The 17,472-nt window shown below is 38.7% G+C and overlaps 1 protein-coding gene across 7 annotated transcripts in view; it reads right to left on the bottom strand.

Moving 5' to 3' along the window:
• The window catches only part of PAPOLA (poly(A) polymerase alpha), a 46,012-nt gene extending 29,479 nt beyond the window's left edge, over positions 1-16,533 (bottom strand). For 4 of the 7 annotated variants that reach the window (XM_087747655.1, XM_087747659.1, XM_087747660.1 and 1 more), the window contains exons 1-6: positions 16,171-16,532; positions 5,294-5,464; positions 4,606-4,672; positions 3,110-3,191; positions 2,394-2,503; positions 363-416 (exon numbers count right to left, since the gene is read on the bottom strand). In XM_087747655.1, the coding sequence (XP_087603781.1) occupies positions 363-416; positions 2,394-2,503; positions 3,110-3,191; positions 4,606-4,672; positions 5,294-5,464; positions 16,171-16,178 (492 nt within the window). In that variant the 5' untranslated portion in view covers positions 16,179-16,532. Of the gene's footprint in view, positions 1-362; positions 417-2,393; positions 2,504-3,109; positions 3,192-4,605; positions 4,673-5,293; positions 5,465-16,170 lie in introns of all 7 variants that reach the window. The other 3 variants (XM_087747658.1, XM_087747656.1, XM_087747661.1) reach the window with 1 other exon arrangement.
• Positions 16,534-17,472: the final 939 nt, after the last annotated feature.

Genomic DNA, 17,472 nt, shown 5'->3' with positions numbered 1-17,472 from the left:
CTAAAAAGTTATTGAAGCCACATTATTTATGAATATGATTTCTATTAAATGTTAAGTCTTAATAATGCCAATACTGGTACGCTACAGGTCAGTAAACTAATCAGTACAATTGGGTAGCAGTGCCTAAAAAGAACAGGGAGATATTCTACACACAGCTTTAAGTACATCAAGAAAGACTTGTTTCAGTCTTAAAGCCCCACTTTAAATTCCACAACTGAGGACTGTTGTCAAGGACTAGGGTATGAATTTAGGAGAGTCACTTTAATAGCATCCATATTAATGAATACTAAATGAGTTATGGAGATCTTGAAAACTTTGTTTTAACCATGTTCTACCAAAACAACATAAAAGAAGATCTTTACCTCTATTCCATCAAAACAAAGTTTAATAACTGGGACAAAAGCTTCTTCAACGGCCTGGGGGGAAAAAAAGTTATATTTTATTTTCAGTATAGAGAAGAACATTTACAAGCAATAGCTAGCAGGTCTAAACAATCATGATGAAATGCTATACATACAGATGCTTTTCTGTTTTCAGATTGATTTTTGTCAGCAACGTCTTTGTCCACCACTGAGGATTTATGAAGTAAGCACTGATCTACTATGTGCCACAGCTGTCTAGATGTTAATTATAACTCTGACTCATACCAACGAGCTCTGATGACTTTACCTCAAGGTCCCACTCTCTTTCTCACTACATGTAAGACATGATCAAGCATCTTTCACTCCTCACAGCATCTCTAAGTATTCTGAGGCCAAGCTATGGGGATTCTTACTCTAAGAGGCCTCTTATTTCTATTGTTTCTGCAGTCAGTATTTTATGAGAAATGTCAAGGAGACAACTGTGCAACTATGCAGTCTGACTTCACCTAAACCAGTTGCAAGTCACCAGTCTCCAGAGCTCGAGCATCTTTTCTAGATGTGATCAATAAGGTACTTTGATAAACAGTATCCGCGATGAAACTATGGAACTTGATGTCTACTCTGCAATCAGCTAGGAATACCACCTTCCTGAACTAAACGCAGATCTGCAGAGCACTGCTTTCGTAAAAGCAAAGAACACTGCATACTTCCGAATAAGAAATGTTAGGCACTGCTAGAGGTTAAACAGTTATAAAAGAGTGCTCCAGTTCTTAACAAAAGGAGAAGACAACACTATTCTATGCACTCAACCTTAGTTAAGGCTACCTTAATGTTACTGGTTGGCAGGATGAATCCTAAGCAAAATATAAAGTTCACAAATCTCTCAGACTCACTCACTAGAGCAACAATTAAGAAAGTCTAGGTTCCCTAAAGATGGGAGATGTACAAACTTTCTTAGATCTAGCTGGAATGATTTAAGTGTTATGACAGTCTGACCTAAAGGTTATTTGCATCACTGCAGAGCTACACTGAATAGCATACATTGATCTACCCTGCTGGTAAATCAACTACATTAGGTTGAGTTAGACAAAGTTTATAGCAAAGTTAATTAGAAATCTGAAAATCAGAATCCTATTATAGCACGTAGATTTAAAGATTACTGAAAGTGTTCAGATAATAAAGCATTCAAAACAGTTGTTTCAGTGCATATAGTATTATCACCAGATGTTTGCACTACCCTGGTAGTTACCAGCTACAGGATGCACAGAGTAAAAGAATGCTGCAGAGACAGTCCCATTTATTTTACAGGAGCAGGACTAAACCAAAGTTTAATACTTGCCAGCAACTACCTTCATCTAAGAAGAAAGAATTGCAGCAGAGAAAACATACTCTGAGCCAACACTGAAAAGATTAAAGCTCCTACCAGTTGACCTAGGGAGGCTTGTGATTTAGATAGAATAGAAACAAAATACTGTATACCAGTGTGTCTTCCATTCCTACAAAGGAAATCATCTTTACATGCTAAAAATCTTGCACAAGCATCTAATAATGAGACTCACTAAAAATGGAACCTCCATTTTCAAATGCACAGTTGACAGCCAACATAAAAGGTTTAGTTAATATCACCCACTGTAATTGTTTATATAAGCATGAAATTATAAAAACAGCAGCATAACAATATATTTCAAAACCTTCATTAAAACATGCAAGTTAGCTTGAAAAGGGTCAGGACCAAACACATTTGTATCTGCCTGTTGCTAGAGAGCAAGCAGAAATTTTGCAATACTAACACACATGCTAGGAGATCATTTTGCAACCCAGATTTTTAAATGAGCGTCTCTAGTAAGTGGGAACAGAGAAAATTTGGAAGAACCTCTATTTACTTCAACTATGGTGATGGGCTTTGCTGCAGGTTAACTAAAAAACCATTGCCTTAATAGTAAAGTTATATTTACTTATTTAATGCATCATTTTCACTATTAACTTTTCAGCATCATCACTTCAGCTAGCTGTATCAGGCAGTTCACATACCCTCAGGTCTTTTACTTCTTCTTGTTGTTTCAGTTTTTCATAAAACGATGTGAAAAAATCACTTCTTTCAACATGTCTTGGGGCAACACACAGGGCATCAATATCAGCACCTGAAATTGTTTATTAGCACAAGTAAGTTACTCACACTTCACACACATGAAATGCCAGTAATAGCCAGAAAGTTTTTTGAAACCAAACAAGAAAATCTAGTTTCTCTTCCTGTGGAATGGCTTTTCTTTGGAAATACTAAGTCAAACCAAACAAAAATTAAAACAAACAAACAAAAAAAACCCCAAACAACCACACAAACCAAAAAAAAGCCACGCACAAAACAACAAAACAAAACAAGAAAACGCACCCAACCAAAACACATTCATGGCCATTAAGCATACTGAATACATACATTCTTCTTTCAATTGTGGCACGTTTGTAGTAATTTTCAAAGAACAAACCATGAGAAGCCCAGCATACAACTTTCTCTATTTTTAAATAATTTAAATTTTTTTTGTCTGTTTCCCAACCCAGGACAAGAATATAGTGTAGGAAAGGATTTATTTTATTTAGAATGAAGATTGTAGACGGCTGACAAAAAAAAAAAAGGAGAAAAAATCTACCACCACCTCAAAAGACAGCAAGTTTTTGTTACTTAAGTGTGACATTTACAGATACATCATTAGCTCCAACATACAAGTTTTTATAATAAAAATAAATGTTACCTTTTGTATGAACCCCTAATCTATAGGATCCAAATGTAAAAATTTTTCCTCCAACATTTTCTATTACAGACTGTGGAAGATTCTAAATGGAGCAAATAAAATTGGTTATTTTACCTTAACAAGTTATAACACATGCAATTTATTTTAAAACAAAAGGAAAAATATTCCACAAAATTTATGTTGTTTAAGGTGTAGTTAATACTGAAATAATAATCTTACTATATAGAGAGAAGACAGAAGTATGCTTCCACTTGGGAACTATTTGTAACACTTCCACTACATTACACTTTACTGCTTCAAACTTGATAATTGTTCCAGCAGTTCTACATTTCAGGTGCAACATCTTTAAAATATTACAGACATTAACCACGTTTTGCTTAATACTCAGGCATTTTAGACTGACTTAGAAATTGATGATGGATTCCAATTTAGAGCAAGAGAAAAAAATATTTACAATATCAGTGTTTATTAAATTACTTTGAAACACACATACTACATTCCTTAAATAAAAGTTAGGTTTTGGCAGAGGTTTTTTTTTTTTAATGTTAAAATTGTTCAGTTACATATACTAAAGTTCCTAGATTTGTATCTTCAAAAAACTCTTGAATCCATAGTACTGTGGGCAAAGACAGTTATCCTTTCATAACAGGATGCAATGTTACAGTCTGAAGCCCTACATTAACGGTCATGCAGCAAAAAATATAAACAAATCGAACATTAATTATTTTGCTATATATATTAGATTAACTTAAGCAGTTTCCAATCTTATGTCAGTTAAAATACTCTTTTGTTTTCAAGGATCAACACATATGTAAGCAGGATCGTGCGTCCCTCCCCTGCTAATCTTGTTCATGTATAAATGCCCATTTAATAAGAGAAGTGTACAGAAGAAACACAATCCTAAATAGACTCAAAGCAAAATAGCTTAAAACATTAGGTTTTTTTACCCCTAAAAAAAGTCACTTCATCTTTACATTTTTGCAAGCCCATAATCATTCAAGGGGGGGGGGAGGGTACAGGACTATAACCTGGCAAAAACACTACTATCATTATTAGAATCTACAAAAGTAACATTACAGGACTGACATTAAAGAAAAAGACCACAGATCATAAAGCTGCAAGAAGCCCATTTTAAGATCGAGCATTGGTTCACAAAGCCAAACAACCTAAGCACATAATTAACATAGTACTATACATCTGTATTTTGACAAAAAGTCAGGCTATCTTTCTGCCTAGGGAGAAGAGGGAATAATTGAAAATTACTATTACAACTACCGCTATTTTTTTCAGTATGTAGCAGTTTCTTTCTTTGACAAGGTTCTATTTAGAAGCGGTGATGCTACCTGGGAACAAAAGAAGCTACCAAAGGTGGTATTTGTTTTTCTGATTTGATCCCCAAATCTAACATTCATCCTGTTTAGACTGGAAACATATGTCAGAATTATCTTTCTACAGCAGTCTTAGTATGAGCAGTTCCATGTAAAATACATCCATACCTTGCTTTCACTGATTTCCCGTATCCATTCCTTTACCAGGTTATTTAATTTTCCCAGAATTAGAATCCTATTGATAAAACAACAGAATCCCAGGTCATGAACTTAGACCAAACTAGTCATATTTTTTAAGACCCTGATCATCATTATACACTAAGTTAGCTACAGTAACATTGCAGATCTAATTACAGATCTTGTTAAATACATATACACACACACACTGAACTAAAGTCACTCTTAGAACATTCCCGCTATTTTTTCCCCTTTCAAAAATGTTCAAGTGATTTAAGTTCAGAAAAAATGCAAGCATGCAAGGCCTACACACATTTTAGGTATATGAGTTCTATTCACTTTCAAAATAAAACCTTAATTCATAAAACAAAGGCACCTAAAATAACAGTGAGAAGCAGTACTGGGAGCAAAAACTCTAGAAAGCTTAATAAGGAAAAGAAAGCATAGGGGGCACTACAACAAGAGAGTTATGTGAAGGGAAAAAAAATGCAAGCCAGCCTCCAAAATTTAAAGGCCATTTTACTACCTTTCTGGGGGGGGGGCTGGGAAATCAGGCTTAATATTCCACTAGGCTTTTAAGAAAGCATTTGAAAGAATATAAACATGCTTGGGGTTCAGTAGTCAACTACATGAACCTCAAGATAGGAGAAAACTACCGCTAGAATGAGTGTTTACTCACCTGCGTTGCAGTTCTTCTTCCTCTTCAAACACACCATAAGGTTTTAGGGTTTCAATTAATTTCTGGGTAAGCATGCAGTCAAACTCCTTGGGGGCAGCTAAACTGATAGGTGAGGTAATGCCATAATGCTTCTGTAGTTGCTGTGTTTGTGATCCCTGGGTTGTAACGGGACTAATAAAGGCAATTAAATAAAGTTACTGACAGAAATAAAACAAATTTTTTTTTTTAAATTATCATCAGAGTAGCAGACAATAGACACATAGTAAGGAAAATAAAAAGTTAAGCCTACTGTTAGCATTTACATCCCAGATGAATCTGTGTTAAATCTGTGTTATTAAGGACAACAGTAGAATTACCTTTCTCCAACTCTGAATATTGATTGCAGGGCTACGAGTTGCTATGACGCATGATCTTTTACATCAGCTGACTTCACACACTTAAAACATTCACATAAGTAAGGAGGCTATAGTATATTTTGAGCCCAACAGCATCATACAGTTAGCTTTAAGCTGACTTCTCTTCTGGCTACCACGAGATGATGGTTAGATGAACAATATCAGCTCACTCCATGCTGGCAATATTACATATAGCCTTGCTTCATTAAGGGGGTGGGGGAGAATATCAGGTTTGTGCTAGACTTTGCCTAGCACAAGTACCAAGCATGTAAGCAGTACTCTCTCCACGTCCCTCATGTTTCCTTAATATGACATTTTACTTCATATAAATATTTCTTTAAATAGGAAAGTAAGCCTAAAGTAAACCTAACCCACCACAATGGGTTAAATCTGCAAGGACCTAGTTCACTATTAAACAGTCCAATTACAAGCCCTCATCCTTGCCTTGCACTTTTCAAGCTATGCAAATAGACATGGAGCCAAACCTCAAGCACAAGCATGATACTCTCAAGTCAATCCCCCATATTTCAACGTTGTAAGAGAGGGGAGGAGAACACGCAAAAGAACTTCAGCAGAAACACAGAAGTAAAGTTATCATCATACTGTAAAAACTACTAACAGCTTTCCTAGATCATCATACTACGAAAACTAATAACAGCTTTCCTAGGTGAGCATCCTGGATGAAAAACAGCCATGCATTTTTCCATAATGGGCATATATTTGTTTATGACATTCACATTTAAACAAAGCCTTATTTTCAGAACAGTTTGAGCTTTAAGGCTAGTAATTCTAAGTGTTTCAAAACTGAACTTGGTCCTGTGTAACAGACAAGTGTTTGGATTCAGTGACTACTGCATGCTATACCCATATAGTTAAAAAAATTTTGAATTGATACTATCAACAACAGGTAGCCATTTAAAAATAATTCTTAAACATATTCAGTATTGTAGAAGAAATTATACACTTTAACATTTAAGATAGCCAAATTTTAAGTTTAAGAACACTTAGTCTTGCTTATTATATGCTTCACAGGTTTAAAAAAACACACTACTTAAATCTGTATTTAAAAAGCTCTAAAGGTTACTTGCAGAATTAAATACTAGTTTTATATTGATATATAGATAACTTTCCTCTAAATTACAAATGTTATTTCCCAACCTTTGATTTTTTTAAAATGACAAATCATTATTTTTAAGCATACTGAAAAGCTTCTTTTCTGAAACCGACTTGTTACTTAAATAAATCAACCTTTCAGAGACCAACAAAATCATTATGATCACTCATCAAAATACACATTTCAGAAAACATGGCTATTATATCAACAGCTATTCAAAAAGCCTTGCCCATAATTAAAGCAAGCATTACCTGAAAGTAAAGGCAATGCTTGTGCAGAAGTGTTGTATCTGCATTATTTGAGTTATATTCTTACTACATAAGATTGTTCCCTTTCAAAGATATAAAGTACCTTTTTGTTTAATACCAAACGTATAACTAATATTTTTAATTCAGGTTATGCATTAATATATTTTTTTCCTGAATTCAATTATTCATTCTACAAGGCAAAAGCTTTATCATCATTTTGGTCTCCTTCAACTTTCATAGAGATAAAATCTAAAGAAAAGATAATCCTCCATGTCAAAAATTCATCCTGACAGCTTATGTGAAAGTCCCATTCTTGGAAAATATAACATATAACAGTATATTACTCTATTATCAGTCCTTCATGTTTATACATGTTATATACTATATCATACAAAATGAGAAACGATTTTTCAGGCTAACTACATATTATGGGTGGAAAAACTACAGTACAACTTCACTTTTACTTCCATAATGTTGTTATCATCTCCTCAGGATTTCATTCCTCATTTCCATGAAGACTAGGTATTAAAAAAGAACATCTTAACTTAAAATTGACAGGAACCATCAAAACCTAATACAATTTTCCACAAGCTAAACCCATTTTAAAACTATTCTAAGTACTATAATTTGTTTGAAATCAAGAATTCAGTCACAATGCAAGTTTCTCACAAAGCAAGTTCTAGCACCTTTGTGCTAGAAAAAAAAAACCACACTAAAAACAACTAAAAACACACTAAAAAACTGTACATTTAAAAAAAAAAAATCAACCCCAAGTAGTGATTACTGGGAACATTATTTGGCATTGCTACCTTCAGCTAAGAGGTTTTAATCACCTAATGAAGGATTTGGTAGCAGCTGAACAAATCACATAGACCTTAGGACTTCATGTGTAAATGTAAACATTTTTAAAAAATGATGTCCAGATGAATTATATAATTTGAATTACTGTTTTATATAAGACACTAATTCAAATTAAGGACTAAGGAAGCCACTACAACAATTTTTCTCTTTCCCTGACCCCCCCCCCCAAAAAAAATTTTAGGAATGTCAACACAAATAGTAGCTTCAGCCACTTAGCTGCTACTAAAAAAAGCAGTCAGAAAACAAAAGGTCTCAATACATAAACATCCTTTGGATATTATGAATATTTTTACTTATATCACAAAGCAGGTTAAATTTGAACTGCAATTTCTCCCCTTTTCCCAACTGTTAATTTGAAAAAATAAATTTGCTTTTCAATTTAAGATTTTGCAGTTTATTTTTACAGGTATTTAAAGCAGTAATCTAAAGCAATCAATATTTTAGTTTTGTGTAACAATTTCCTCATGGTCTGACTGTGATTTTCACCCATCCATAACTAGAAACTGTATCCAAGTCAAGAGATAGACTTCATTGAAAGGGCTCACAAAACACAGCCTGGCAGAGGCTGTTACTAGATTTCAAAAAAAGACACAATGTCACTCAGACCCAGATCCAGTGAAGCAGACTCTTCAAGTCAGTAATGCTGACTGAGCCCTCCGTTTTCCACCTGCTTTAAGGGCCATGCTTCACCAACTTGAGAACTAATAACTTAAAAATCATCTTTTACCTTGCCCCCAAAATTACAATACACAAAAACCAAACAAACATCAGATCACTTCCCTGATCTAATAACCCTGGCAGTGCAATGCAGGTCTGTCTTCACAAAACACCATGTTGACATGACCTAAACCAGTATTACCTCCAACCCCTACCGGACCATCAGAGCACGGTCATGGAGCACGAAACAAGCTTTGTTTAGTTAGTTTTTACAGTTACTGCTTTTATATTCATGTATTTTCTAAGAATGAAATAAGCATGTTGTCAACAGCACAGGGCCTTCCTACACAAATGTTTTGCCTGTGTTTGATGGAAGGTTGAGGAGTTAATAAGAACACTTTCACTGGGATGGTATGTAACAATTCTCAGCACAGCTGCCTTCTAGAAGATTTTACAACTCCAGAAGCTACAATGAAGCTTACATTTTAACACATTAGTATTGAAGCTGATATAGGTTATTTCCAGCCAAAAACATTTAAATCGAAGCTCAACTGTTTGCACGTGCTGAAGTTAAGACTATTCTAAGGTTTCTGTAGCACACCAAAAGATACCAGAGAGTGCCTTTGTAAAATGACAGAAAAGATGGTATTTGGCAAGAAAGTTTAAGCTCATTTAAGGATGCAATAAACTAACTAGTGCTAGGCAGCCCATGTTCATGCATTTAAATGACAGCAAGTCATGAAAGTTACTATAAAACGAATAAGTAAAGGTATATCCTCTCCCTGTCCCCTATCACAAAACCAAGAAACTTCAAATAAAGCATTTGCTAGATGCTTTTTAAATGAAAAGTAAATGATCACTGAGAAATAAACTTTAAGTACTCATTTTTCCAACTTTAATGTTGTATATACACATTACATTTTAGCCAGAAAATGCTAATGATCAATTCTCCTAGACTTATCTTTTACTTTTTACTAAACCCATGAAGATCACACTCTACTCCAATATCTTGCCTCTTGAAAAGACATATGGACATTCTAGTTTCTACCTGTGCCATGTTATATCACTTTTGGAATCCCTTAGTTTAAACAACCAAATTTATTCAAAGAAAACGAACAGGCAAGTGTCAATGCTAACCTTCTACCCGAGAGGATTAGGGAAGTTAAGGCCTTGGCGGGGTGGTGCGGGTGGTATGTCAAATCTGCTAGTCAGTGAAGTTAAGCATTAACAAAAATCAAAGAGTGTTAAACAGCAACAGAAAGTCCCATCCCAGCTACCTAATCTTGACAACAGCAGAGGCAGATTTGGCAGACCTTGTCAAGGTCTCAACTCAAAGCATGTTTAGGGTTTGTTTGGTTTGTTTGTTTTTTTTCTTTCTTTCTTTCTTTCTTTTTTTCTTTTTAACACCACAAAGAAAATTAAGATACAGTTTGGGACTTCTTTGTTTATGTGTTTCTAGTCAACCGCATATACATATGAAGATCTTGCTCTCCCTCTGCTATGAATGAGCTACCTGTCAATAGCACAAATATAAAATAAAGTTGCAGAAAATGATGCAGAGTTAAATTTAATATGCTATTGTTGTTGCTCTGGTTTGACCTAAATTTTTGAAGAGCATATGCTGACAGTTTAAACCACCTGCAAATTGGGCAACAGCTACAGTGGTTTAATTCTAAAGTGTTATGATCCAATATTTCATATACAAATATGAATTAAACTCATCTCTCAGAGAAATGCACATGTACTTTTTCCCCATATAAAAACACACACAAAGTTCTAGTCTGTACTAAGCTGACAGCAAGTACAGCTAAACTACTTTTTCTTCAGAACCCAAAGTTTTGGAAGGCAGTATCTTCTTATACTGTTGTCAGTAACTACTGAATTAAAAAGAACAAACCCTGGTAACATGGGCACTCCTAAAACCATTTTACAACAGAGTACAGAAGTGGAAGAAAAAGAACAAGTAAGCTTGTAAGAGGCTTTACAGTTTCCAGAGCTGTACACCTTTAAACTCCTTCAAATGGAAGTGACTACACATTGTTCTAAGGTAGAGAGAGGAAGATTGTGAGATAAGGGAAAAACTTTCCAATGCATTTTTTAAAGAACAGGTTACACCATGAACACACATCCAATGAAACTGAAAATAGACTTAGAGCAAATACAGGTGTATCTATACAACACTGCCCCATACATCACTAAGAGTTAGATTAAAATTTGAAGTACTGTACTATTGTTTTCTTTTACAACACCGGAACCTTTCTCCATCCTCAGAAAAAAGAAGAATCTTGTCACAAACTTCTTTTTCAAGCATGCTTTGTATTTAACCCTCCTCCCAACGCCACTTGAAAACCCCTGTCATCCTACACACTTTTTCCTCTTCGCTCCTGGTATTCTACCCCAGTTCTACTGGTAATATCTTTATCGTGTTATTCAAGTTAAGATTTTATTCTTATTATTACAAACAAAATACAGTTGCAATCAGCATCACATTATCTAAACATCATAGTCCTGAAATTTGGGATGCTTCACAGACATAAAGACAACACAAACAACTGAAATATTAAAAACAGATGCCATAATATTTAACAAATTGTAACAGTTTGAATCCTGCCTAAGTTTAAAACTCATCTCTGATCCACCCTGAAACAGATCTTAACCACCCAAGACCCAATTCATCTAAATGCGTGCCAAGTGCATGCAAACATCCCTTCCAGCTTTTGGCCATCAAGCCTTGCTTTTGCTAGAAGTCATATAACCCCTGTCATACATCACTAAACCTCAGCTGAGGATTAAGTTTGTCCAGACAGACACGCACAGTAAGGCCAGCACTGGTGAAGCAAGAGAAGCCGTGGGCTGTTAAATGTCTTAAAATAGTGCCAACAACCCACAGAATGTTAACTTAAAACTTTTAACTTCAGTCAGGACCTTTGGCTCATTCAGTCTTGCTTCCAGATACCAAGACAAAATACACAACAACACAGGAATCTCAATGAAAACCCTCTCTTCTCTATTTGCCTCCCTCTACTGATTACCTCAGTAAAATTCAGTCTTTCTTATTTACTGATGTAAGACACCCAAGTCAGTTTCCTGAAGCAATACTGGTCCTGGTCCTCACACCATCCACTCAATCAGTTGGAGCTAAATTCACAAAGCTCAAGCTCCACTGTGTCAGGTTTCAGAGGAAGTGTTTTGAGGGGGGTTGTTTGCTTGTTTTAAAGCGTCCTCCAACAAGGTCTGACTGGGAATTTCAGATTAAAGTTTCTGGCTTAATGCTAACACCATCACTCCACACAAAATTTCAGAAATCTAAGCAGGAAATCTTAAAAAAGTCTGTGCAAATCAGTTACCAGGGAACACGTTTTAAACGGTTAAGACAATACAGCTGTCCTTCCTGAACAAACGTTTTAATATCTAGCAGAAAATTGCTGGATCATTCAGACCATGAATTAAGTTTTCAACTGTCAGTATGAGATGTTCAAAATACCCAAAACAGATTTGAACATGGGTATTGGAGCAATGACAGGCAATGACCTATGGAAGAAGAGACTCACCTATGGCAAAAGAAAACATTCATACACATTATGCTAACCTTTGACTCAATCCTGAGTTCTCTCTGGCTCTTCCGTTTGTACACAGGAATAGTGAAGGCAGCGTGTCCAAACACACACCCATCCACAACATTTTTACTAACAGTTTCAGAAGAAGTTTCTCAAGTTTAAACAAATTTCTACTGAACTATGACGGTGGCACTTGAACCAAAAAATGAGGTTTACTGCTATTCTGGAGACAAGAAACTCCAGAAGTAGCAATTTAAGAAATTCACTAAGGTTGAATCAAAAGATATCAGGAAGTATCAAACCAAGATCTAGGAATCTCATGAAGGGTTTCACTGTAAGAGATAAATTTGCCTCAGCGGGGAAATCTGTTCAGCCCAAAATAACTGGGTTTCCAAGTTCTGTGCAGTTACCTCCATGTTAACAGGTATAAAGTCAGTCTTTTCTGGAGTGACATTAGAAGACTGAAAGCTATTGCAAAATAGCCATCCAGTTCCGCTATACTGTGTCTAACAAATTAATCCTCAGTATACATTTTTATATTAATTTCTTCTTGATTAATAAAGCTATCACTTTAAATTAAGGCAACTGTTCTTCTAAAGTAGGTCCTGTGCTTTGCAAAGTTAGAAATAATTTAATTCCTTCCATAACAGTCTATAAAAACCTGAGCTCTCTCTGTTGAGAAATATACTATTTATCCACTCCCAATCAGTACAAGGCATTTTTATATATAGTGTTGTACTTCTTCTGGCATACAAGTTGAGAGTTGCTAATTAAAAGTCAGAAAACAATGACTTGCATATGTCTAAAGCAAAGTTCAGTGAAAGAAAACATATAAAAAGTCTTACTTCAGAAGTGAGAATAAGCCTGACTGTCTACAATAAAGACTGAAAAAAAAAAAAATCAATGACATTACAAAACTTTAATATGGAAGCTACCAATATCAACAATAGTTAAAATTTATAGCACTTACAGCACTTTCAAGTGGTCAGATATATGACTCAATGCACTTTTCCACTTTTGGTTAAGAAAAAAAAAAAGTTGTTTGCAATGATTTCAGCAGATATGGGAGTTCAACAAAGAAGCTGTAAGTGCAATAATATCAGTAGCCTAACAAGAAACAGATTCACGGTGCTATTTCTCTATTTGGAGGGTCAGAAAGGCCCAGGTTACATAAAAAGACTACATCATCAATTCACATAAACATAGCTGCTGCTTCACTGAGTCAGTAGCCTCTCTGCACAAAACCTAGCCCCAACTGAAACTTATGAACAGCTTAGTGAGCTTCATTTCTCCCTACCATCTTAAGTTTCAGATAACGCACAGGAGCATTCTGTACCTAGCAGTTCACTAAAATGTATCTTTATAATAGGGGAAATATTCACCTTTGTTTCTTATCAGCTTTTTTGAACAATTGCAAGTTAAACAGTTTTCCCTTATGCTACTGCTATCTCTTCACACATGAGATTAATGAGAATCTTAACAAAAAGTTACATGAGTTCCTAGGATAAATTTAGTACTTTTTTTAAACATTAAAAGGTTTTTGCAAATGCCAGCTATCAGCATCAGAACCCGAGTTTGCTCTCTTACTACTGATGTGCCTTGTACATAAATAATTTGCTTGTTTTTATAGTTTTGTACCATACTGCTAGGAGAAATACACACACAGTGCAGTATGAACAATGCTGTACGCCTCTTGAGAACTCTGAGCTAATGCTTTTCAAGTAAAGAGTGATGACAACCTCTGGTTGTAGGGGAGATCAGCTCTGACTAGGCCTGTCAATTGTAAACACCACCCTAAAAAATGAAGTTTAAAGGATGCCTTGAAAGTTCAGGACAAAAAAAAAAAAAAAAAAAAAATTGTTTGTCATCTTGCAGTGACATAGGGTGGTTCTACTCTCACTCAAAAAGATTATCATCCAAAACCATGAAAGCATCAACTGGAAAGAATTATACAGAAAAAGAACTTCCTAAGATTACCTTTTTTTTTCCCCTCTAAACTTAAGTCAGAGGTATCACTTCATAAGCTCAAGAACTAACATTACTAGCATTGCAACTTACTGGTAGTGGAATGTTCACTTTGAAGTTTTGACTGAATAATACAGAGTCAATCATTCCAAACATACAAAGGACAGAACAAACGCAGAATCTGAGAAAGCTTTGCTTCTCCTAACTAAAATAAACCTCCTGTATTAGTGAGGTTGCCAAGTAATGTTTATACTGAAAAAAGCAATATATTAGTGCAAGTACAACTATGTAATGTTATTTAAGAGTTTCTAGTTAAAGTATCATAAACACCTACATTAAGGAAAATTATCAAGTCATTCCAAACTTGTCAAAGTTAAAGATCGCTATTACTACAACTCATAGAAGTAGCCCAAACTTTAAAATGTTGTTATTAAGCATTTGGAATTTATGTAGTCACAACAAAATAAACTAAGAATGAAAGCAGGCAGAATAAACACCCTCCCATTTTCCTGAGGCCAAAAAGCCTCACCAACTTCAAAGCTGGTTTCTGGTAATTTTTCATTGCCATAATGAACATGTGCAAAACTTATCTATAAAGACATTGCAGCCTCATTATACCAACATTAGAAACTACTTGGCATAACCATTCTCCTTTCTGCATTCACCCACTATGTCTTCCTACCATAAACTCTTTCAGTTAGGTTTGTCTGGTGTTATCTACCCCACGACTAACTTAGCATTATTTCAGACTGAGTAGAACAAGCACAACAGGCAAGTATGGTTATTCTTCACACAAAGTTTACACATTCAAAACAATAGTGAATAATCCCAAATAACAATAGTGAAACGATAGTGAATAATCCCAAATAATAATAGTGAAACAATACTGAATAATCCCAAATTCTTCGTATTTCTCCTTCAATGGCAAAAAAAAAAAAAAAACACAACGCAAAAAAAAAAAAAACAATGAAAAAAGCTGAACCTAGCATATAAACATGCCTTATTCTTAAAAGCCACTTGACCACCTACTCATCGCTGGTTCCCAGACTTATATAGCATAATAAAATACTAACGTTATGGACTACGGAACTGAGGAGCAGGATTTTTTGTTGTCTCAACCCGGAGCTGTCAAAACATCAGCGAGGAGGAAACAGAACAAAAAAAAAAAAAAAAAAAAAAAAAAAGGCAGGAGGTGGGGTGAAGGAAATCGGCAAAGAAACAGGCATGAAACGATGCCCCACTTCGTTATTCCTGACTACCAGCAGGGTTACAGCACGGCAGGTCCAAAGCACAAGGCCGACTTTTTCAGTGGGAAAGCCCCCCCGGCCTGCCGCCGGCCGAATGGGGGGGGTCGCGACCGAGGGACCAGCGGCTGCCGGCCAGGGGGCGCTGCCTGCGCGGGCCGGCGGCGAGCTCCCCGCGGCGGCTCGGCGTTCCGGAGCCACCGAGGACCGGGTGAATCCTGCAAGGACAGCGGGCTCAGCTCGGGTCGCCTCTTCGAACCGGCGCCCCTGTCCCTCCTGCCCGCGGAACGCGGGGAAACCGTTCGCGCGGCCACTGGGGGAGAGGCTTTGCCGGGGCTCCTGAGAGAAAAAGAGCTTCATCCTTGGCGGCCGGGGCGAGAACAGGACGAACACGCGGCACTTGGCCACTTCATGCGGCCTGACCCAACGGCGGGTCGAAGGGGGCCACCGCAGACATCCGGCGCGCGGCCGCCCGGCCCCTCACGCTTGCCGCTATGAGATCGCGAAGGAGAAGAAGACGACGACAACAACAACGTAAAAGCCACATCAGCATCTCCTTCGGGACTCATAGCGATGGGGGGAGGGGGGAACGGGGACAAGAAAGCAAGCAACCAGCCCCTCACGGGCTGGGCGGAGAGCGGCGGCCCCGCGGCCCCTCACACTGCGGCACCGGAAGAGCCCAGGACCGGAGGGGGGACAGGAGAGAGGGGGAAGGGCGAGAGCCAGCAGGAAGGGCCCGAGCGGGCCGGGAGCACGGGGCGCTACGCGGAGAGCGCGCTGAGTAAGGGCCGGCAAAACGCAGGCCTCGGAGACACTCCGCGAGCTTTCCAACTTACAACGGCATCGTCTCTCCGGCCCCTCCTCCTCCTCCTCCGCCGCCGCCGCCACCACCACCGCGTCGTCCCCTTCTCCCTCCTCCTCCTCTTCTTCTTCTTCTTCTTCGTCCTCCCCCACCACTGCCGCCTCCGGACCGGTCACTCGTCCCGCCAGGAAGCGGGAATCGCGACCATGGTACGGGCCGGGGTCAGGCCTTGGAGAGAGGAGAAAGCCGTTCGCTAGGCCCGGCCGCTGCCGCTTCACTTTCCTCTTCCCCTCCGGCCTTCTAACATGGCGCCCAGACGCTACCACAGCAACGTTCTAGACCGGGGGGGGGCCTGACGCAGCGGCGCGGCCACCCCCGCACGCCGCGCACGCTAGCTCGCCCGCGCATGCTCAGGCGGCGGCGGGGCCGAAGGGCATCCTGGGGGCTGTAGTTCCGGGGCGGGGAGCCGGAGTTTGAAAACAAAGCGCTAACGGCTGCGAGGCGAGGCGGCGCCGGGTTCATGCCGGGCGAGGCCGGAGGCGGCCGGGGCGGGATGGGCGCAAGTGGCGGTGTGCCCGGGCGCCTCCGAGCGAGGGGAAGCGCGGGCTTTAATTGCCATGGAAACGAAGGCGGCGAGCCGCCCAAAGGGTCTTGAAATCGGCCCGCTCTGGGCGGCCCCGCCGCCGGCTGGCGGCCCCGGCGCCGGGCCGGCGGGCTACGTGCGGGGGGTCGCCGGGGAGCGGGGCGGCCGCGGCCGGCGCTGCCCGCCGCTGGGGGGGGTGGAGGGCGGCCCGGCCCCCGCCGGCAGCCCCCGGGAAGGCACGGCGGGGTCTGTGATCGGCCACGGGGTCTGTGATCGGCCCACGGGGGCCCGCTTGGGTCCCCCGCTCGGTTCCTCTAACACACGAAGGGTTTGCCTTCACAGCTAGCTGTGTCCGCAGCTGTCGTTCAATACCTGCCGCCATCGGGCTTATTTTCTTTTTTGTGCCCCACACAGAGCAAAGAGATCCTTTTCTAATAATTGTTTTTGAATGCTCTGCATAAATTTCAGAACATTTTAAAGAAAAAAAAATCACACTCTTTACAGGTCAGCTCAAAACTTTATTCCTAGAAAAGGAAATGTATTACAGCAACTCTAGACACACACACGTTTTATCTCCTTTTTTAGTGTCCTGTTTTTATCTTTAGTCTGAAAAATAGGACTCTCGAATGAAAAATTTCTCTAAAATTACCGATTATTTCGTCTTCAACTGCCTCATATGATAAACGGTAACTTGGATGGGCAGCATACAGGAAATTTAGATCCCAAAGAAATCGGTTTCTTTAGAGTAGGAGA

The sequence above is a fragment of the Nipponia nippon genome, unplaced genomic scaffold (assembly GCF_047370975.1).
Source record: "Nipponia nippon isolate SJK-2023a ecotype South Korea unplaced genomic scaffold, ASM4737097v1 scaffold_11, whole genome shotgun sequence".
NCBI classification, from domain to species: Eukaryota; Metazoa; Chordata; class Aves; order Pelecaniformes; family Threskiornithidae; genus Nipponia; species Nipponia nippon.
The sequence above is the reverse complement of the archived record's forward strand: the minus strand, read 5'-3'. Positions and strand labels throughout refer to the sequence as shown.